This window comes from Oncorhynchus nerka, linkage group LG25 (genome assembly GCF_034236695.1).
Source record: "Oncorhynchus nerka isolate Pitt River linkage group LG25, Oner_Uvic_2.0, whole genome shotgun sequence".
Lineage (NCBI taxonomy): Eukaryota > Metazoa > Chordata > Actinopteri > Salmoniformes > Salmonidae > Oncorhynchus > Oncorhynchus nerka.
The window spans coordinates 26,761,472-26,785,286 of NC_088420.1; the positions used below are offsets into that span (position 1 = coordinate 26,761,472).

The 23,815-nt window shown below is 42.7% G+C and overlaps 1 protein-coding gene across 3 annotated transcripts; it reads right to left on the reverse strand.

Moving 5' to 3' along the window:
• Positions 1–3,342: 3,342 nt before the first annotated feature.
• LOC115109282 (DET1 homolog) lies at positions 3,343–11,140 on the reverse strand. 3 transcript variants are annotated; one of them, XM_029634028.2, is made up of 6 exons: positions 10,951–11,137; positions 7,612–8,402; positions 7,153–7,506; positions 6,611–6,801; positions 6,204–6,395; positions 3,343–3,829 (listed from the first exon to the last, which is right to left on the reverse strand). In XM_029634028.2, exons 2-6 carry the CDS (start codon positions 8,338–8,340, stop codon positions 3,640–3,642), a joined length of 1,656 nt encoding a protein of 551 aa, XP_029489888.1. In that variant the 5' UTR covers positions 8,341–8,402; positions 10,951–11,137; the 3' UTR covers positions 3,343–3,639. The 3 variants fall into 3 exon arrangements, with proteins under 3 accessions (XP_029489888.1, XP_064865773.1, XP_029489889.1); XM_065009701.1 differs by lacking the exon at positions 3,343–3,829 and adding an exon at positions 4,797–5,643 and having other exon boundaries at positions 10,951–11,140; XM_029634029.2 differs by lacking the exon at positions 3,343–3,829 and adding an exon at positions 5,636–5,720 and having other exon boundaries at positions 10,951–11,139.
• Positions 11,141–23,815: the final 12,675 nt, after the last annotated feature.

The following is a 23,815-nucleotide window of genomic DNA, read 5'->3' on the forward strand; positions in this document are numbered from 1 at the left end:
GGGTATACTTTCAATAATGCAAAGAAGTGTAAAGACAAGCTACCGTATGCTCCGTCACTCACTCACATGCTAGATTTCACATTTCTCTGAGACATAATGAGATCTACAAGATATTTAATTCATCCTACATCAGAAAATATTACAAATTAATCAACTAACTGCTGGAACCCCTACCTAACCTCTCATCTACACCACCACCCCCTCCTATTCCCCATTCCCATCACAGCAGCAGAATCCTCCCATAGCTGTCAAGCAGGTGTTTGAATGTGTTCAATTAGCCTGTAACCAGAGGCAGGGTGAACACTTAATCCCACAGCACCTGCTGTCTGTTCACAAGTTAACCCCAGAGAGCTGGGCCTCTGATGGGGGCCGGCAGGATATCACTACGCTTGGCCCTTTGTCCAGCTGCCCTGGACTTACTCCCACTATCTGATTGGAGATTACTGCAGAGCAGGGTGACAGGCAACTAGCTGGGCAGCAGTTATTACTCATACATTTATTCTAACATTTGGTTAATACAGTAAGATACGTTTCAGGATTGATTTCTTACTGAGGAATGGACACAGATACGAAGAAAAAATGCATATCAGCACCATGCTATACATTTCCCAACTTTAGTTTCCCAAGTGTTCAAAGCCTACTGTAGAACTCACCTAACTGTTATCTGTTATTCAGATGGGACACATATGCCTAAGTATTTCAGCCCTGAATCAAGCTGAAATGGATTTTTAAGTCTTTGCAGTAATAGATTGTTTAGCTGGTATGACACGCCTTTGTCTTTTGTGATAAAGCCTGTTACCACACTTTGCTTTATTCCATTGAGTCTACAGATGGGCACAGAACACAGAGGCATTTAACCTTGAGAGGCGCTTAAAAGAGGATAGTACATTAAACATCTTATGAATGTTGGTTGACATGAACGTCATCTATTTCCCTTCACTTATAAATCTGTTGTAGAAAAGTAACCTTCTGATTTACAGTTGGTCCATAATTATTGGCACCTTTGATAAAGATGACAGAAATGTGCAAAAAAAAACTAAATAATACAAATACTGAGCTAAAAACTGAACAAAAATATAAATGCAACATGCAACAATTTCAACGATTTTACTGAATTACAGTTCATATAAAGGAAATCAGTTAATTAAAATAAATCAATTAGGCCCTAATCTATGGATTTCACATGACTAGGCATGGCCGCAGTCATGGGTGGGCCTGGAAGGGAATAGGCCCATTCACTGGGGAGCCAGGCCCAGCTAATTAGATTTTGTTATTACAAACAGAAACACTCCTCAATTTCATCAGCTGTCTGGTTTGCTGGTCTCAGATGATCCAGCAAGTGAAGAAGCTGGATGTGGATGGACTGAGCTGGCGTGGTTGTGAGGCCGGTTGAACGTACTGCCACATTTTCTAAAACAACGTTGGAGGCGGCTTAATTGAATTAACATTCAATTTTATGGAAACAACTCTGGTGGACTTTCCTGCAGTTAACATGCCAATTGCACGCTCCCTCAAAAATTGAGACATCTGTGGCATTGTGTTGACAAAACTGCACAAAATTGTCATTTTGTTGTCCACAGCCCAAGGTGCACCTGTGTAATGATCATGCTGTTTAATCAGTTTCTTGATATACCACACCTGTCAGGTGGATGGATAATCTTGGCTAAGGAGAAATTCTCACTAACAGGCATGTAAACAAATATGTGCAAAGCATTTGAGAGAAATAAGCTTTTTGTCTGTATGGAACATTTCTGGGATAATTTATTTCGGCTTATGAAATATGGGACCAACACTTTACATGTTGCGTTTATATTTTTGTTCAGTATATATTGCATGCTAAAAATGTTTTGACAATTAGATATTTTCTACTAAGAAAATTGAAAAATAGATTTTGTTTAACAAGTAATAAATATAAAATCCACTAAGAAATGCTTAATTGGCCACAAGCTCAACATTTTGCAATGCTCATCTCAGTCTCTGGAATTGAACCCCATTGAAAACCTGGGGTTTGAATTGAAAAGGGTAGTCTATGAGAGCAGGCGAAAGATATCAAGGTTCTGGAAAGATTCTGTGTGGGGGAATGGTCTAAGATCCCTCCCAGTGTTCTCCAATCTTATAAAACATTTTAGAAAAAGTCTCAACGGGAGGGTGCTTGAAAACAGGGGTCAAAATGATTAACACACCTATCTTTTAGAGATGTTTTTGTATTACTTGTTACACCTATCTTTCTCTGGGCAATTGTAATAGTATAAAATATAATTTCCTAATTGTTTATAGAGCATACCATATAGTTCAGTATTTGTAATTCTTTTATAGTATTTTTTGCTCATCTTTATCAAGGGTGCTAATAATTATGAACCTGAATGTAGATAAATGAGCTAGATAAAATCATCATAAAATGAGGGAAATGCCCTGCAAATTTTACTTCCTATTTTTTCAAAACTGAGCTGATTGCACTGTGAAAACATGATCGCCATTGCATTTTTTCTTCATTCCTTTGTCTTTTTGGTCCCGTTTTGCTGTAGTATCATTATGTCTGAGTTAAATGAGAAAGGTGATGTACACAGACATCTTCCCACTCACACACCCACAGAAAGCTCCAGTTGGATCACACTTCTCGTTCCACTCCTCAGCTGAGACTTTTCACTCCACATTTCCTGCAGCCAGAGGCTCATGCAGTGGATAATCCCAAGAATGCATCCACCTCAGATTTTTTTATTTTTTTATCAGTAATGCAAGCAAGATATCTTAGGTCAAATTCATAAGTTGGAGTAATTACTAGCATGGATGTACACTCCAAATGGTGCTGACAGCAACCTGAAATAAAGCAGCACAAAAACTGTACCTACAATTTGAATTTGTTCTTGATAATAACATCTGCTCAACTGTAAATAACATTAAACAATCATGTATTACAAAATATGGCTACAGCTATGAGTACATTACAGTAGTACCGTCCTCATGAAATTCTTCATACTTGACTTGTCAAAACAAAGTATTGATAATTAAGATAATCCCACAGACAGCGGTGCTCAGATATTCTTTAGTGTTTTCGGTGATCGGGTCAACAAGGAATCGTTATTTTCAAATAACATTAATGGTCATTTCCTTTATAACTTCCCCACATAATGTATTTAATTTCTAACACAGTATGAGCTAGGTTAGCAACATATAGTAGATCATTTGTTCAATTGGAAAAGAGGAAAATAAATGACATTTTCCCCTTTTTGTTCATGTTAAAGACGGTTTAGACCAATCAGGTTTTAATAACTAAGTCCACTAAGCAAAGCATATTACAGATAGTCATTATTCTAGTAAAATATTCATAATAAAGAATCACAATCAATATTTAAATAATTTTATTGAAATATAAAACAAATGTAAAAAGGCTCAATAAAAATACATAGAATAAAATGTGACCAAAAAAGTACATTTTGAGAGCCAGCCAAAAACATCTTTGGTCCCTGCAAGGAATCCATCCCCCATCCCCAAGCTCCCAATTTCAACTTCAAGTGGTTCCGCCCACAGTCCAGTCTTATTTTGTTCCTCACACTGGGGGGAGAAAAAAGACAGAGTGACTGCTTTTTGCTCTACACAGTACAATGCCAAGTTCTCCAGGTCTAGTCCACTGCTTTCCTCTCATACACAGACATGACGCATGTGGAAATTCACCACATACTCAGCGTTGGTCCTCTGTACTGAGATGGCGAACGGCTCAAAGGGGTGGAATGTGAAGGCCACCAGCCGCCGGACGGCATGGTTAATGGGCCGGCCCAGGAGGCCTGCCTGGATCTTGAACTTCAGCAAGCCAGAGTCCCGAGCGTAAAACCTGCCGTTAACAAGAAAAACAGTCGGTCTTTTCAAATGCAAGTTTGAAATGAAAGAGGGTATCTAGGAACACACAGTAACATCCAAATGGTTGTCCTATAACGTTATTAGTTATTGTAGTTTCATTTCCTAACAATAAATGTAATCGTTTCAAAAACAAGAGAGCTTACAGTTACCATAAAATGTTGATTAAACAGTCTCCAACAAGTCCCTGCCTTTTATAATGGCCAGGCATCATTTACACATTTTAGCTAATAAATGGCGGTCTCTATAATAAACACCTGGTCAAGAAAAGTTGAATTATGCATTCATGCTCTGGTGGAATCTAACAGAATCTCTATCTCGCTCTGAATGATTGATGTCTCTAACAGACTTCGGGGCAGCTCCACAGTTGAAGCAAATAACACATTTAACATTTACATTTAAGTCATTTAGCAGACGCTCTTATCCAGAGCGACTTACAAATTGGTGCATTCACCTTATGACATCCAGTGGAGCAGCCACTTTACAATAGTGCATCTAAATCTTTTAAGGGGGGGGGGTGAGAAGGATTACTTTATCCTATCCTAGGTATTCCTTAAAGAGGTGGGGTTTCAGGTGTCTCCGGAAGGTGGTGATTGACTCCGCTGTCCTGGCGTCGTGAGGGAGTTTGTTCCACCATTGGGGGGCCAGAGCAGCGAACAGTTTTGACTGGGCTGAGCGGGAACTGTACTTCCTCAGTGGTAGGGAGGCGAGCAGGCCAGAGGTGGATGAACGCAGTGCCCTTGTTTGGGTGTAGGGCCTGATCAGAGCCTGGAGGTACTGAGGTGCCGTTCCCCTCACAGCTCCGTAGGCAAGCACCATGGTCTTGTAGCGGATGCGAGCTTCAACTGGAAGCCAGTGGAGAGAGCGGAGGAGCGGGGTGACGTGAGAGAACTTGGGAAGGTTGAACACCAGACGGGCTGCGGCGTTCTGGATGAGTTGTAGGGGTTTAATGGCACAGGCAGGGAGCCCAGCCAACAGCGAGTTGCAGTAATCCAGACGGGAGATGACAAGTGCCTGGATTAGGACCTGCGCCGCTTCCTGTGTGAGGCAGGGTCGTACTCTGCGGATGTTGTAGAGCATGAACCTACAGGAACGGGCCACCGCCTTGATGTTATTTGAGAACGACAGGGTGTTGTCCAGGATCAGGCCAAGGTTCTTAGCGCTCTGGGACGAGGACACAATGGAGTTGTCAACCGTGATGGCGAGATCATGGAACGGGCAGTCCTTCCCCGGGAGGAAGAGCAGCTCCGTCTTGCCGAGGTTCAGCTTGAGGTGGTGATCCGTCATCCACACTGATATGTCTGCCAGACACCTGGTAGGAGCGACCTGTCAGGTAGGACGCAATCCAAGCGTGGGCCGCGCCGGAGATGCCCAACTCGGAGAGGGTGGAGAGGAGGATTGATGGTTCACAGTATCGAAGGCAGCCGATAGGTCTAGAAGGATGAGAGCAGAGGAGAGAGAGTTAGCTTTAGCAGTGCGGAGCGCCTCCGTGATACAGAGAAGAGCAGTCTCAGTTGAATGACTAGTCTTGAAACCTGACTGATTTGGATCAAGAAGGTCATTCTGAGAGAGATAGCGGGAGAGCTGGCCAAGGACGGCACGTTCAAGGGTTTTGGAGAGAAAAGAAAGAAGGGATACTGGTCTGTAGTTGTTGACATCGGAGGGATCGAGTGTAGGTTTTTTCAGAAGGGGTGCAACTCTCGCTCTCTTGAAGACGGAAGGGACGTAGCCAGCGGTCAGGGATGAGTTGATGAGCGAGGTGAGGTAAGGGAGAAGGTCTCCGGAAATGGTCTGGAGAAGAGAGGAGGGGATAGGGTCAAGCGGGCAGGTTGTTGGGCGGCCGGCCGTCACAAGACGCGAGATTTCATCTGGAGAGAGAGGGGAGAAAGAGGTCAGAGCACAGGGTAGGGCAGTGTGAGCAGAACCAGCGGTGTCGTTTGACTTAGCAAACGAGGATCGGATGTCGTCGACCTTCTTTTCAAAATGGTTGACGAAGTCATCTGCAGAGAGGGAGGAGGGGGGGAGGGGGGTTCAGGAGGGAGGAGAAGGTGGCAAAGAGCTTCCTAGGGTTAGAGGCAGATGCTTAGAATTTAGAGTGGTAGAAAGTGGCTTTAGCAGCAGCGACAGAAGAGGAAAATGTAGAGAGGAGGGAGTGAAAGGATGCCAGGGCCGCAGGGAGGCGAGTTTTCCTCCATTTCCGCTCGGCTGCCCGGAGCCCACCCCTTTATTAATTGAAGTTTTATGGTATGAATGATTGATTATTAATTACATGTACTTTTTACTTAAAGCAAACATGTTTGTTGTGCCCTACAGAAAAACATTAGAAATCAGCATTATCTAATCAATGTTACCTGATGGGGTGGTCTCCACATGTTTTGGGCCGTTCCATCACAGACACCCACTTGTCGTCGTAGCTGAAGAGAGAAAGATCGAGGTAGGGGCTGCTGCTGTAGGACTGAGCACTAATGGGCAGCTGTCCCAGCAGCCTCCTCACAGCCTCAGTGTGACCGCCATACTTTGCATTCACTATGGTGTCTTTGAACCTGACGAGGAAGGAGCATAAGCAGAAGGATTTCTGAATCACTTAACTGAAAAATTCTAAGGAATACTGTGAAATTCTCATAACTCTACTAAACACTGTTTTAAGAGTCTAATTTCTGTAAATTGGTTCAATTTATTGGCCTTTGGACTGGGACACACTGTATGGATTTGTTTTCATGGTAGCCCTGTGGTGGGCCTTCCCCTCAGTCACCAATACCTTCTCTGGACCTGCCGTGCAAAGTTGTTGCTGGAGGCAGAGCAGGGGAACTGAACAGCTTCACTGTGGAGTGTGGCGTTCCGGAACAGGTCACAGAAGTTCTCAAACAGCTCCAGCAGTTTGTCAGAGGTGTTCTCAAAGACTGCCATCACCTCTGTGCTCACCATGTTGTACACTACAAAGAACGAGGGCTGAGAGAAGAGCAGACAGATATGAAGTTAGAAATAAAGACGATATGCACTAATGCCACAGCAGCAAACAATCATATGAAATAGGCCTATAGTTAATGTTTGAGACTAAATCAATTTCAATTTTTCATAACAGAAGTTTTCTGAGCAATAAGCTGAAATGAGCCTGAATCTACAGTATTAATTCCCCAGTCCCTTTATGTAGAGTACAGAAAAACAAAATCAAATAACAGGATCTAATCAACTGCAGATTGGATTTACAGATAGCGCTTTCAGAAGTGCATACTTGTATGATTTCCACACCAACAAGGCCTTATTACAGAAACTTAATTAGGGAAGAGGGGGTAAGTGTACCTGAGAGGGGTCAGTGACTCGCAGGGTGACCACGTCCTCACTGGTATATTTGATGAAGAGGTGGTGCTCATCTAGTAGCTGCATCTTCCACATCCTCAGCTGTCTCAGCTGGTCAAAGAACTGGAAGAAGCGTCGCTTGGCGGTGGCGCTGCCGTCCTGCTCAGCCCGTCTCCACAGGTAGACCAGTAGTCTGTGCTTCAGGGAGTTGATGGTCTTCTCCTTGTAGAGGCGGGAGAAGCCTGGCTGGCCCTCGGCCCGGGCCTCAGTATACACCGCAGACAGAGTGAGGAGGTCGTCTTCGTAGCAGAACCGACCAATGGTTCGCACGTCCAGGAACGTCCCCTCTGATGTCACCTACCGGATGAAAGCAAAATGTTTGTAAAAACGTTAATTACATTCGATAATCTTACTTCCAGGTAGGCATAGGGTTCAGAGGGTGATGCAGGATGAGATATATACCTGAAAGACATGGATTGTCTGCTGCTGAACAGAAAGAACAGCCAGTATGTTACGGTAGAGGTAGAGTCCCTGGTTGTGCGAGAGGATGATCTTGTCACACTTGAAGGACCTGGTGTCACAAAGCCGGCCAGTGTGCAGGTCAATGATGTGCAGTGAGTAGTCCTCCAGTGGAGAGCGGGGGTTGGGAGTCACAGACTCATTGTTGCGGTACACCTCAAAGAAGTGTGGAGAGGGCTCCTCAGGCACATAGACCGCTGAGCCCACGATCACATAGCGACAGTCATCAGTGAATAGGCTGCACTCTCGGTTCAGGTGCTCTCCATTGGAGGCCACATTAGTGACGTGCAGTAATGAAAAAAAGCGTTCAAAGAGGCGGCCGCGGATGTTGAGGGAGCGTTGGTCATTGCCATTGGCCAGGGTCTCCCCATCCTGCCCCAGCAGCAGATCCTCAGCCGCCTGGCAGCCCTGGTACTCATAGATCTCCAGGGAGGTCTGGTCAGAGGAGAAGGCTATGAAGCAGCGTCCATCTGGGGAGAACTTGCGGAGGAAGCAGGGAGGCTTCTCTACGTTGACCACAGTGAAGTTGGGGAAAAGGTTCTGGTGGAAGCAGCGCACGCGGTACCAGTGGGCTCCAGCCCGTCCAGAGAAGATCCGCCGCCGCTCCAGTCGATGGACTACATTCTGGTTCTGGATGCGCCTGGGTTTCAGGGTTGGGGAATCATCTTCCATGGTTCGATTGTTGCCAGCTCCCACTTACTGGTTGCTACATCACAAATCTCTCTGTATAGCAACTGGTAAAAGAGGTAATACAAACAACGATTATATCAGTTTACAATTAAGTTGAAAATGCAACAAGCTTATCAGAAGATTCATATATCATACAGGTAATTTCTAACTAAAATGAGTTTAGCCTAGATCAGGGGTGTATTCAGTGAGACCAAGCAATGTGAAACGTACACAAATAGAAGCAAATGGAACTAAAAAGGGGAGGGAACTACATGAATTTGTCCAATACTCTACGTGGAGTAAACCGTTTCTGCCGCAAAAAGTTTTACAATGGTGTGAAACGTTTTGCAACAGTGTCCGACTAATGAATACACTACAGGGCTGTGTTCAGTTCGTTTCAACATTTGCTACATTACATGATGGGGTAGGTACTGGACAACACATTCAAAACAGTGCACAATGTTCAATAGCCAGTCCATCCAGAAAAAAAAGAAAGAAAAGAGGGCTTGAAATTTCAACCAATTACTTTTCTGCATAATATGGTTCAATCAAGCCACACATCAAGCCACACATCAACAAACATGCATATTTCCACGACAAATTGGACAACCTTTGCATATTGCCATGCAAAATGCCAGCATTGCCCCAGTAAAATCATGAATATTTGCACCAAAAATATCACAAAAAATTTCCCTGCAAAATCCATTCACTCCCGTTTGGTGGGTGTGGCCTGATCAAAATGGGTGTGTTCATTTGAAATCGCAAAACTCGTACATCACACACTATACACGATCTCCCTTTGGGCCACCATAATCACACCATTCTTCAACTGGTTGTTCAATACAGTACTGTTTCCATTGAATTAAACATTGAACACTGTTCTTTAGTAGAGAGCGCACCTTGTTCACAGACACTTCCGCACAGTGTTTGAAAACATGCACAATAGAGCTCGCCAGCTTGTATTCCTAAAAAACAGAAATAAGTTACCTCTGGTTCATCAGCCATTCCTATGTGGAAAATAAATCAGGAAATAATGGGTTTTTTGGGATAAACACTTAAAATAAGGCCTGAGGTTAACACAGGCTTAGGAGATCTTATATGTTTTGTTCTATGAGATAATATTCAGTTAACATGACCTTTATGAATTATGATGCCTTTGTGCTTGTATTTAATTTGATTACATTTCGGGGGCTCTCAAGAGGTGCAACACAACTGGCCATGATTGGGAGTCCCATAGAGCGGCGTACAATTGGCTGAGCGTCGCCCGAGTCTGGCCGGGTTAGGCCATCAATGTAAATAGTAGGTAGTTAACCCACTGTTCCTAGGCCATCAATGTAAATAAGATTTTGTTCTTAACTGACTTGCCTAGTTAAATAAAGGTAAAAATATATATATCCCTTAAGGGACATGCAAAGAATTATAACAGCTTTTGTTAGTAGAGTATTTAATTGTCTTAAAATACAGTTCAATTTATTTTTGTAAGGTAAGAAAATGTGGTGTTTTGTTTGTAAATTTACATTTGTGAATATGAAATTTGGCCAAAAAAATAATGAAATTAATTACATAAAAATGTTTCAGCTTATTTCTATCGTAGGTAAAGAATACAAGCAGTACATCTCTTCAGAATAGTGTAAGATCTTCATAAATGTGTTCAATTATAAATCTACTGATGTCTTGCCAGTTTCCTTACATGAATACAATGCCAAAAAATATGCAACACTGTTTCTGGATGGTCATTACAAAAGGAACTATTTGAGTTAATGTTTGCCTTAAACGTGTTCATATAGTGGTTAGCAGGATAATATTTATGAATACTTTTAAAGGAAACTTCCTTAATTTTGTTAACAAGTAGGTATGTGTGTGGCAACATCCAAACTTTTGTCCAACAGATCTTATTGGAATGGATTTATTGATAATATCTCCTAAACCTGTGTTTACAACATGCCTTATTACCGACGTTTATCCCCCCAAAACATGGCGGAGTTAGTGCCTACAAAAAAAATCCATTACTATTGTTCTCTATGGGCTATGCGCAATTAGCCTGTGTAGTGAGTCGATGGAGTACAGCTAAGAGCGGAAGTAAACTTTTCGTAGCAGGTTAAGAGAGCAATTTAGCTAACCCTATCTCTTTTCTTAGTCTGCTGTTAATTTACCTAACCTGCTAAGTAAATTATATTCGCCTGATACGTTCGTAGCTGTATTCCACCTAGTCAGAACCATTAACTTGGCGACGGGTTAGTAGGTAATTATTTCATTTTACAGATTAACCTCAGGAAAAAAAGTGTGGCTCCCATTTCCATTCATACTAACATGCTAACTACCAAGCTAGCCCTGAAAAATAGCAGCTAGCTAGCGTTCCATCTGAAGTCACGAGCTTCCCGAAAAGAAGCTGAATATTATTTCGTTTTGGGCCAGACAGTAACAGATGCAGCAAAATACACCACCAACAGAAATACATTGTCAAGCCGGTATGCTAACGTTAGCTCGCTAGCTTGCTACTAGTACTAGCCCAGGCAGAAGGCTTATAAATATCTTTGGTACCTAGTGCTGACTGACTAGTGCTGACTGTGCAGTCACAAAAATAAACAAATGCGGGAATAACGTTTAACTTACAGGCTTGAGGCTAGCGTCTTGAGGGCAGGCAATAAAAAAACGAATGTATGACAAGCTTTGAACATTTGTTCTGCACATACGACATAAGTGAGTCGTGATTTCTCAACACTGTTCAATGTTGTTGGTATTAGTTAGCTAGCTAATAGAGCCGTCAGCGAAGACGCATCCTCTTCCGTGGAACCATTCCTCACAGCGCCACCGTAAACTCAGGTTGAAAAGAGTATTGCATCACGTTGACACCACATTTGACCAAATACAGACTGGTAGAAAGCCTACACTGCAATGACAGCAATTGCCTGGGGCACAGACCCTGTGATTTCCTGGGGCCCTAATAGTGTTTTTTATACTTGAAATTAATTTGAATATAATTACTTTAAATATGTGGTCAGGATGAAACCCTAAGAGAGAAGCATGAAGTGATTAAATGAGAAAACCTCCACTCGCATATAGCTGACAAATTCGGTTCAGAAGTTTTCCTGGCCATGTGACCATAGTACACTACTGGCCCTGCTAATAGGTCTAATCAACTGAAACCATCAGAAAGTAGGGGATGGAGAGATATGGGTCTTAATGATTAAATGTTCTATACAATCCCAAAATGGATCTTGTTCTTAAGACTCAAAAATTGCACAGAAAAAGCAGAAGGAAGACCAACAGAAGAAAGCCTTCATGCTTGGCCTTGAGTGCATGATAATGGCTCTATGTGCAATTATCCCTGACGAACCTGTCTCGCAGATTACAAGTCATAATTTCCAGTAATAGCATGCTGTGAACAAGGAAAGGTAGTGCTAAAAACAGTGGCAAGAACATAAAATGGTCTACTTTTCAATGTACTGTAGATTTGACCATGTCATGCAATGCAAGCCTTCTGTGGTATTTTTAAAAATACCCAATAATAATACCTGGTGCTCTGTTACTCAGAGGGGATGTGTGTAGCACATAAATAACTTATTCAGGAAGATTATCCTCTCCCACACCTTTTCTTTTGGGTTTTGTATATCAGCTCATTAATTTCTTGTACTGTATGTCTCATACTCTTTTCACCTCAGCTTTTAGCAGCTGTTTGCAAAGTATGATTTGGATTGAGAAAAGGCTATGGCAGAAGGGGTATTCAAATACTTTTGGGCTATTCTTTCTGGAGGAATAGAGGGATAGAGCCTAGATCAATTGACTTCCTCCATATGCTCCACAGACACTGAGGCTGTAATTATGAGCGGACTGAGATAAGGACGAGAGACCTCAAGGGACCATTTCAAAGACGTATGTTTAACAGCTAATGGAAAATAAACACACAGTGCCTTCAGAAAGTATTCATACCTCTTGACTTATTCCACTTTTTTTTTACAGCCTGAATTCAAAATGGATTAAATAGATTTTTTTGTTTCACCCATCTACACACAATACCCCATAATGATAAAGTGAAAAAAATGTTTTTAGAAATGTTTGCACATTTATTGAAATTCAAATACATAAATATCTCATTTACATAAGTATTTAGACCCCTGAGTCAATGCATGTTAGAATCACCTTTGGCAGCGATTATATCTGTGAGTATTTCTGGGTAAGTCTTTAAGAGCTTTGCATACCTGGACAGTGGTGGAAAACCCCCCCAATTGTAATACTTGAGTAAAAGTAAAGATACATTAATAGTAAAGGTAAAAGTTAAAGTTAAAGTCACCCAGTAAAATACCACTTGAGTAAAAGTCTAAAAGTATTTGGTTTTAAATATACTTTATTATCAAAAGTAAATGTAATTGCTAAAATGTCAAAAGAAACAGAATAAATCATTTAAAATTCCTTATATTAAGCAAACTAGACGGCACCATTATTATTATTATTATTATTATTATTTTTACGGATAGCCAGGGGCACACTCCAGCAATCAGACAAAATGTACATGTGTGTTTAGTGAGTCCGCCAGATCAGAGGCAGTCAGGATGACCAGGGATAAGTGCTTGAATTGGACTATTTTTCTGTCCTGCTAAAAGCATTCAAAATGTAACCACTACTTTTGGGTGTCACAGAAAATGTATGCTGTAAAAGTACATTATTTTCTTAAGGAATGAGGGGTAAAAGTAGTCAAAAATATAAATAGTACAGTAAAATACAGATAAAGTCAAGTACTTACACAACTGCACCTGGATTGTACAATATTTGCACATTCTTAAAAAAAATCTTCAAGTTCTGTCAAGTTGGTTGTTGATCATTGCTAGGAAGCAGTTTTCAGGTCTTGCCATAGATTTTCAATCAAAACTGTAACTAGACCACTCAGGAACATTCAATGCCATCTTGGTAAGAAACTCCAGTGTATATTTGGCCTTGTGTTTTAAGTTATTGTCCTGCTGAAATGCAAATGTCTCTCCCAGTGTCTGTTGGAAAACAGACTGAACCAGGTTTTCCTCTAGGATTTTGCCTGTGCTTAGCTCTATTCTATTTATTTTTATCCTAAAAAACTCCCTAGTCCTTGCCAATGACAAGGATACCCATAACATGATGCAGCCACCACTATGCTTGAAAATATGAATAGTGGTACTCATTGATGTGTTGTGTTGGATTTGTCCTAAACATAACACTTTCAGGACATGACGTTAATTTCTTTACCACATTTTTTAGCGGTTTTCCATTAGTATCTTATTGCAAACATGATGTTTTGTACTATTATAATTCCCTACAGGCTTCCTGTCTTTTCACTCTGACATTTAGGTTAGTATTGTGGTGTAACTACGATGTTGTTGATCAAACCTCAGTTTTCTCCTTTCACAGTCATTTCACAGTCATTCAACTCTGTAACTGTTTTAAAGTCCCCATTGGCCTCAAGGTGAAATCCCTGAGCAGTTTTCTTCCCCTCCTGCAACTGAGTTAGGAAAGACACATGTATCTTTGTGGTGATTGGGTATATTAATACAACATCCAAAGTGTAATTAATAACTTCATCATGCTCAAAGGAATATACAATGACCACCCATTTACCAATAAGTGCCATTCTTTGTGGTTGAATCTGTGTTTGAAATTCACTGCTCGACTGAGGGACCTAAGTCGGAAGTTTACATACACTTACAAATACAAATACCAAATACATTTACTCTGTTTTTCACAATTCCTAGTAAAAATTCCCTGTCTTAGGTCAGTTAGGATCACCACTTAATTTTAAGAATGTGAAATGTGGAACGATCGTCGTAGGTGGAAGAAGAGGAGGACCAATGCACAGCGTGGTAAGTGTCCATGTTTTTAAAAAACTTAAAAAACTGAACACTGAACGAAAATACGACAAACAAACAGCCCTGTACGGTGAATGGAAAAACACTGAACAGAAAATAATCACCCACAAAACACAGGGGGAAAAAGGCTACCTAAGTATGATTCTCAATCAGAGACAACGAACGACACCTGCCTCTGATTGAGAACCATACCAGGCCAAACACATAAACGCAACATAGAAAAACGAACATAGACTACCCACCCCAAATCACGCCCTGACCAAACTAAAACAAAGACAGAACAAAGGAACTAAGGTCAGAATGTGACAGTACCACCCCCCCCCAAAGGTGCGGACTCCGGCCACAAAACCTGAACCTATAGGGGAGGGTCTGGGTGGACGTCTGTCCGCGGTGGCGGCTCTGGCGCGGGACGTGGACCCCAATCCATCATAGTCTCGGCCCACTTGAGTGGCGCACCTGGCGCGGCAACCCCCACTGCCAACCTCGAACTGGGGACCCCTGCAGAGGGTCCCGAATGGACGGGAGATTCCGGCAGCACCGGACAGGCGGGAGACTCCGGCAGCTCCGGAGTGAAGAGCGATTCCGGCAGCGCTGGAGGGAAGGGCGATTCTGGCAGCGCCGTAGTGACGGGCGGCTCTGGCAGCTCAAGACAGACGGACAAACCTGGAGGGAGGAGACGGAGAGACAGCCTGGTGCGTGGGGCTGCTACAGGAATGGGGAGACCTACAGGAGGCCTGGTACTTGGAGGAGGCACCGGATGGACCGGGCTGTGGAGGAGCACTGGAGCCCTGGTGCCTTGGCACCACTCCTCCAGGCTGGATGACCACTTTAGCCCGGACCATCCAGAGTGCAGGCACAGGTTGAACCGGGCTGTCGGTGAGCACTGGAGCCCTGGTGCATACCACTCGCACCTCTGCCTTCGGCTCAATACCCACATTCACCCGGCACGGGCGGAGCGCAGGCATAGAACGCACTGCCCCCTCCCAGCGCCTCGGAGACACAGCATGCAGAGCCGGCGCAGGATACCCTGGGCCGAAACGGTGTACCGGAGACCAAACACGCTGCGCTGGCACAACATGCCCTGGCTGGATGCCCACTCTCGCTTGGCACTTGCGGGGGGCTGGCCTTTAGCCCACCGGGCTGTGAGCGCGTACTGGCAACACCGTGCTCTTGACCGCATACCACGGTGCCTGACGAGTACTGCGCTTCTTTCGGTAAGCACGAGGAGTGAGCTCAGGTCTCCAACCTGACTCTGCCACACTCCCCGTGTGCCTCCCCCCCAAAAAAACAGGCCTCTCGTGCCTGTCGCGCTGCCGTGCTGCCTCCTCATATCGCCGCCGCTCAGCTTCCGTTGCCTCCAGCTCTGCCTTGGGGCGGTGATATTCCCCAGCCTATGCCCAGGGTCCTTTACCATCCAAAATCTCCTCCCATGTCCAAGAGTCCAGAGATCACTGCTGCCCGATACCACGCTGCTTGGTCCTTGGTTGGAGGGTGATTCTGTAACGATCGTCATAGGTGGAAGAAGAGGAGGACCAATGCGCAGCGTGGTAAGTGTCCATAAAATAACTGAACACTGAACAAAAATACGACAAACGAACAGTCCTGTACGGTGAATGGAAAAACACTCAACAGAAAATAATCACCCACAAAACACAGGTGGGAAAAGGCTACCTAAGTATGATTCTCAATCAGAGACAACGAACGACACCTGCCTCTGATTGAGAACCATACCATGCCAAATACATAAACTCAACATAGAAAAATGAACATAGACTACCCACCCCAACTCAAGCCCTGACCAAACTAAATCAAAGACATAACAAAGGAACTAAGGTCAGAACATGACAAAATGTCAGAATAATAGTAGAGAGAATGATTTATTTCAGCTTTTATTTCTTTCATCACATTCCCAGTGGGTCAGAAGTTTACATACACATAATTTACATACATAGTGTTAGGTAGCATTGCCTTCAAATTGCTTAACTTGGGTCAAACGTTTCGGGTAGCCTTCCACAAGCTTCCCACAATAAGTTGGGAGAATGTTGGCCCATTCTTCCTGACAGAGCTGGTGTAACTGAGTCAGGTTTGTAGGCCTCCTTGCTCGTACACACTTTTTCAGTTCTGACCACAAATGTTTTACAGTATTGAGGTCAGGGCTTTGTGATGGCCACTCCAATACCTTGACTTTGTTGTCCTTAAGCCATTTTGCCACAACTTTGGAAGTATGCTTGAGGTCATTGTCCATTTGGAAGACCCATTTGACACCAAGTTTTAACTTCCTGACTGAGGTCTTGAGATGTTCAAGGTTCCGTTTTAGGGCCACTATTGTTTTCACTATGTATTTTACCTCTTGGGGATGTCATGCGAAAACATAATGTTAACTTTCACTGCTATGCGGATGACACACAGCTGTACATTTCAATGAAACATGGTGAAGCCCCAAAATTGCCCTCTCTAGAAGCCTGTGTTTCAGACATATGAAAGTGGATGGCTGCAAACGTTCTACTTTTAAACTCGGACAAAACAGAGATGTTTGTTCTAGGTCCCAAGAAACAAAGAGATCTTCTGTTGAATCTGACAATTAATCTTGACGGTTGTACGGTCGTCTCAAATAAAACTGTGAAGGACCTCGGCGTTACTCTGGACCCTGATCTCTCTTTTAACCAACATATCAAGACTGTTCTCAGCCTCCAGTATTTATGCTGCAGTAGTTTATGTGTCGGGGGGCTGGGGTCAGTTTGTTATATCTGGATTACTTCTCCTGTCCTATTCGGTGTCCTGTGTGAATCTAAGTGCGCGTTCTCTAATTCTCTCCTTCTCTCTTTCTTTCTCTCTCTCGGAGGACCTGAGCCCTAGGACCATGCCCCAGGACTACCTGACATGATGACTCCTTGCTGTCCCCAGTCCACCTGGCCATGCTGCTGCTCCAGTTTCAACTGACCTGAGCCCTAGGACCATGCCCCAAGACTACCTGACATGATGACTCCTGGCTGTCCCCAGTCCACCTGGCCATGCTGCTGTTCCAGTTTCAACTGACCTGAGCCCTAGGACCGTGCCCCAGGACTACCTGACATGATGACTCCTTGCTGTCCCCAGTCCACCTGACTGTGCTGCTGCTACAGTTTCAACTGTTCTGTCTTATTATTATTCGACCATGCTGGTCATTTATGAACATTTGAACATCTTGGCCATGTTCTGTTATAATCTCCACCCGGCACAGCCAGAAGAGGACTGGCCACCCCACATAGCCTGGTTCCTCTCTAGGTTTCTTCCTAGGTTTTGGCCTTTCTAGGGAGTTTTTCCTAGCCACCGTCCTTCTACACCTGCATTGCTTGCTGTTTGGGGTTTTAGGCTGGGTTTCTGTACAGCACTTTGAGATATCAGCTGATGTACGAAGGGCTATATGAATAAATTTTATTTTATTTTATTTTTAAGGACAGCTTTTTTCCAACTACGTAACATTGCAAAAATCTTAAACTTTCTGTTCAAAAATTATGCAGAAAAATGTATCCATGTTTTTCTTACTTCTAGGTTAGACTACTGCAATGCTCTACTTTCCGGCTACCCGGATAAAGCACTAAATAAACTTCAGTTAGTGCTAAATACGGCTGCCAGAATCCTGACTAGAACCAAAAAATGTGATCATATTACTCCAGTGCTAGCCTCCCTAGACTGACTTCCTGTTAAGGCAAGGGCTGATTTCAAAGGTTTTACTGCTAACCTACAAAGCATTACATGGGCTTTGTCCTACCTATCTTTCCGATTTGGTCCTGCCGTACACACCTACACATATGCTACGGTCACAAGACGCAGGCCTCCTAATTGTCCCTAGAATTTCTAAGCAAACAGCTGGAGGCAGGGCTTTCTCCTATAGAGCTCCATTTTTATGGAATGGTCTGCCTACCTATGTGAGAGATGCAGACTCGGTCTCAACCTCGGTTTCAACCTTTAAGTCTTTACTGAAGACTCATCTCTTCAGTGGGTCTTTAGTAAAGACTTAAAGGTGGCTCAGTGGCTCTAACCCTATTACAGGGGCTGATTCACTGGCTTATTGGTGCTCTTCCATGACGTCCCTAGGAGGGGTGCGTTACTTGAGTGGGTTGAGTCACTGACGTGATCTTCCTGTCTGGGTTGGCGCCCCCCCTTGGGTCGTGCCGTGGCAGAGATCTTTGTGGGCTATACTCGGCCTTGTCTCAGGATGGTAAGTTGGTGGTTGAAGATATCCCTCTAGTGGTGTGGAGGCTGTGCTTTGGCAAAGTGGGTGGGGTTATATCCTGCATGTTAGGCCCTGTCCGGGGGTATCATCGGATGGGGCCACAGTGTCTCCTGACCCCTCCTGTCTCAGCCTCCAGTATCTATGCTGCAGGAGTTTATGTGTCGGGGGGCTAGAGTCAGTCTGTTATATCTGGAGTACTTCTCCTGTCTTATCCGGTGTCCTGTGTGAATTTAAGTATGCTCTCTCTAATTCTCTCTTTCTCTCTTTCTTTCTCTCTCTCGGAGGACCTGAGCCCTAGGACCATGCCTCAGGACTACCTGGCATGATGCCTCCTTGCTGTCCCCAGTCCACCTGGGCGTGCTGCTGCTCCAGTTTCAACTGTTCTGCCTGTGGCTATGGAACCCTGACCTGTTCACCGGACGTGCTACCTGTCCCAGACCTGCTGTTTTGAACTCTCTAGAGACAGCAGGAGGGGTAGAGATACTCTTAAAGATCGGCTATGAAAAGCCAACTGACATTTACTCCTGAGGTGCTGAATTGCTGCACCCTCGACAACCACTGTGATTATTATTATTTGACCATGCTGGTCATTTATGAACATTTGAACATCTTGGTTTGGTTATAATCTCCACCCGGCACAGCCAGAATAGGGCTGGCCACCCCTCATAGCCTGGTTCCTCTCTAGGTTTCTTCCTAGGTTTTGGCCTTTCTAGGGAGTTTTTCCTAGCCACCGTGCTTCTACACCTGCATTGCTTGCTGTTTGGGTTTAGGCTGGGTTTCTTTACAGCACTTTGAGATATCAGCTGATGTAAGAAGGCTATATAAATACATTTTATTTGATGTTTCTTCAATATATCCACATAATTTTCCTCCCTTATGAAGCCATCTATTTTGTGAAGTGCACCAGTCCCTTCTGCAGCAAAGCACCCCACAACATGATGCTGCAACCCCCGTGCTTCACGGTTGGGATGGTGTTCTTTGGCTTGCAAGCCTCCCCCTTTTTCCTCCAAACATAACGATGGTCATTATGGCCAAACAGTTCTATTTTTTGTTTCGTCAGACCAGAGGACATTTCTCCAAAAAGTATGATATTTGTCCCCATGTGTAGTTGCAAACCGTAGTCTGGCTTTTTTATGACGGTTTTGGAGCAGTGGCTTCTTCCTTGCTGAGTGGCCTTTCAGGTTATGTTGATATAGGACTCGTTTTACTGTTGATATAGATACTTTTGTACCTGTTTCCTCCAGCATCTCCACAAGGTCCTTTGCTGTTGTTCTGGGATTGATTTGCACTTTTCACACCAAAGTACGTTCATCTCTAGAAGACAGAACGCGTCTCCTTCTTCAGCGGTATGACGGCTGCGTGGTCCCATGGTGGTTATCTGTTTGTACAGATGAACGCAGTACCTTCAGGCATTTGGAAATTGCTCCCAAGGATGAACCAGACTTGTGGAGGTGTCACGCCCTGACCGTAGATTGCTTTGTATGTTTCTATTTTTTGTTTGGTCGGGGTGTGATGTGGGTGGGCATTCTATGTTTGTATGTCTAGGTTTTGTATTTCTATGTTTTGGCCAGGTATGGTTCTCAATCAGGGACAGCTGTCTTTCGTTGTCTCTGATTGAGAACCATACTTAGGTAGCCTGTTTTCCCACTGTTAGTTGTGGGTGGTTATTTTCTGTTTAGTGTTGGTTGCACCTTGCTGAACTGTTTCGGCTATTCTTTTATTATTTTGTATTCAGTGTTCAGTCAGTTAAGCTACTAAAGATGAACACGTAACCCGCTGCATTTTGGTCCAATGACTCCTCTTCTTCTTCTTCTGACGAAAGCCGTGACAGGAGGTCTACAATTTTTTTCTGGGGTCTTGGCTGATTTTTTTTGATTTTCCCATGATGTCAAGCAAAGTTTGAGTTTGAAGGTAGGCATTGAAATATATCCAGTCTGTAAACAATTGTTGGAAAAATTTCTTGTGTCATCCACAAAGTAGATGTCCTAACCGACTTGCAAAAATTATAGTTTGTTAACAAGAAATTTGGGGAGTGGTTGAAAAACGAGTTTTAATAACTCCAACCTCATTGTATTTAAACTTCTGACTTCAACTGTATCTGTATGTGTGGGGTACAGAGATGAGGTACAGATTCAAAAATCATGTTGAACACTATTATTGCACACAGAATGAGTCCATGCAACTTATTATGTGACTTGATAAGCACATTTTTACTCCTGAACTTATTTGGGCTTGCCATAACAAAGGGGCTGAATACTCAAGACATTTCAGCTTTGCATTTTTTATGAATTTGTAAACATTTCAAAAAACATTATGGGGTATTTTGTGTAGGCCAGTGACACAAAATCTCAATTTAATCTAATTTAAAATCTGGCTGTAACACAACAACATGTGGAAAAAGTCAAGGGTATGAATACTTTCTGAAGGCACTGTATTTAAAATAAGTGTAGACCTGTAGAAAGATAGTAGGCTAGTTGGAAAATGACATGGATAGTTAATAATTATACATTTATTGTGTACATTTTTCCCTCATAATATTGTTGTACATTTCCTCTTGATGCTGAAATAGCAGTTTGAAAAGGTTGCGCTTAGTACAAAGAGTAGGCAGAAATACATTGTTTCACCATTTTTGTATGTCTATTTTCCTAAAGGGTTGTATTTGACATTTTGGAAAAGCTTTTAACTTTGCAAGACACACTAAATACGCATGCATTTTAGAACGCTATCCGGCTATCTCTACCTATCTGAACCTTTCAAGTCTTTGTGAGTGAAGTAAATTCACGGTTTTCTGAGAAGTAACGGTATCCTCACAAGTCCATTTCAATGCATCAACTTTTAAGAGTTTCACATTCAAAGAACTGAAGTCAAAAGAATGTTACAAACTAGGGTACATCAGTTACTTGGCATGAACACAGCCAATCAGTTCGAATAGTGCAACTCTCATCTAAATCAATCAACAAAGACAAGCTATCTTTCTCTTCATTTCCTAAGAGATCACTACTTGATTTTCAGAGGAAGACAATTGGATGTTTATCACTATTAAAAGATCATCAATCATTTAGAATGTAATAGAAAGCCTGCATAATTTGCTTAATGTAACAGTTTGGTGTCTGGATAGTTGATAGTATTCATTGTTTCATGATATAATGTACAGTATTTTATTATTTTGGATACAGTTATAAAATACTTATAACGAAATGGAATTCCAAATGTAATTCGAATGTGATCACATTTCCATGACATTTTACTATTCCTGAATTTAATTTCCTTCTTACAATAACCTACTTACAAAAATACTTTCAGAACCTGTGGCTTCTATTTTACATTTTGTGTTTGATTCTTGCATGAAACTGCATCACAGGACATATTTCTATATCTGAATGTTTTTCAGAACTCCATTTCCAGGCTGAAAATAGTGTTTAGCCCACCAAGATTTGTCCCTTTTCTTGTATAATGGGGAACCTTACTGCTCAACATTCCACATTTTAAATTTTCTTCAAGTATGGGATGATTTTAAGTGCAGTTTAACACAGAAATCTCTCAATGCTGAATTAATGACAAAGTAAAGATGGTGAGAAGGAACACAGCAGTCAAGGATGTAGTCATGCCACTTACTTGTTGGCCCATTTACATGTGTGTTCATGAGTAGTGCCATGTGTTTGCTCATATGATTCATGCTATTATATCAAATATGAAACTCTTCAGAGTGCTATTATATACAGTTAGAAGACTTTACTGTTTTTCCTTATAGTACTGATTACTTCTTCCTATTTTTACGCTTTTACGAAGCACATATGGACTGTGCAGTGAAGATAACAACAGAACAATGACAACGCTTTTCTAGGGGCACCTTCTTCTAGCAAGGTCAGTGGAGATGGATGAGAAGTTGGGGAAAGAAATTATTAGCCATTTTTCAAAAACCCTTAAAAGGAGGCAGTGAGGTCAAACACTAGCGCCTGGACTCTGGCTGAATGACCCTTTTTACCTCTCCAGGAGAAAGCTAAGGGGGCCTCAGTGGGGGACATAACCGTTGCGCATGTCTGTGCCGCAACTTCTCTGTCGCTGTAGAGGGTGGCAATTTCTACCATTCTGAATACGGTTGAGAGAAGAGTGATGGGCACTTTTCTATTATTACTGCTCTGCTGAGTGTATAAGACGCATTAGTGCAAAAGAAACTTGTCCATCTATTGCAGAACACTCTAACTCTGACCCCAGCAGTGGTTTGATGTGACTATCCTGTTTGTTTGCACTCTTTCCCTTTTCTGATGTTTATGTCATCGTTTAAAATTCCCCCTGTCTAAAAGTATAGAACTAGGCCCTGGGTAGAAATCCTGCTTTGTCAGAAAAAGGATCCCTTGTTTGTAAGTATTAACCCAGGGAGAGGTCATTATCTGATGAGCACAGTTACCTAGAAAAGAGATGCCTTGTGCCAGGTGTTCAGGGATTCTTGGTGGGTCAGGGGTATGGATAAACAGATGCTCCATCTCAATGAACACAATTAATTACTTATAGGCTGCTTAGGCAAACAAGGAATTGTTCTGTGCATGTTTGCATAACACTGATATGGACATGTGTTAGTGCAACTTTTGAACTTGGCTGCTCTTTGGCGATATGTAACCAAACTCTTATCAGTTGTGCTGTAGCCCTGTACAGCTGATAAAAACCCTCTGAATAAAGACAACACCCCAACAACACTTACTTGACGCCTAGGGCTTTCTAAGTCTCCAAATGTGGTTATCCATGCTGTGTGAAGACATTTCAATGTATATTAAAACCATACTGTTGTTGTTCAATTGTGTTGTATCCTCATTTCATTGTGCTCATACCAGTCATCCTGCAACCACACAGTGATATACACTGAGTATACCAAACATTCGGAACACTTTCCTAATATTCAGTGGCACCAGCTCTTGAGACAAACCGGTGCACCTGGCACCGACTACCATACCCTGTTCAAAGGCACTTACATCTTTTGACTTGTCCATTCGTCCTCTAAATGGCACACATATCCATGTCTCAATTATCTCAAGGCTTAGAAATCCTTCTTAAACCTGTCTCCTCCCCTTCATTTACACTGATTGAAGTGGATTTAACAAGTGACATCAATAAGGGATCATAGCTTTCACCTGGTCTGTCTATGTCATGGAAAGTGTTCTTAATGTTCTGTATATTCACTGTATATCTAGAATATTGGTTGTTATATTACATTATGTAAGAGGCATACACATTCCACTCAGAATGATATGACATTGTAGCTACAGTATAAGAGATCCACACACACTGTCTAATGGTCTATTGAATAAAGGGAAAACACTACAGATGGTCACAGATGAAGAGGTATTTCTCCACTATCCCTATATAACTGCTCAGAGACTTGAAGATGTCATTGATCGGTAGCCCTGTAAAATGACCCAGGCTTCTGAATCAGACA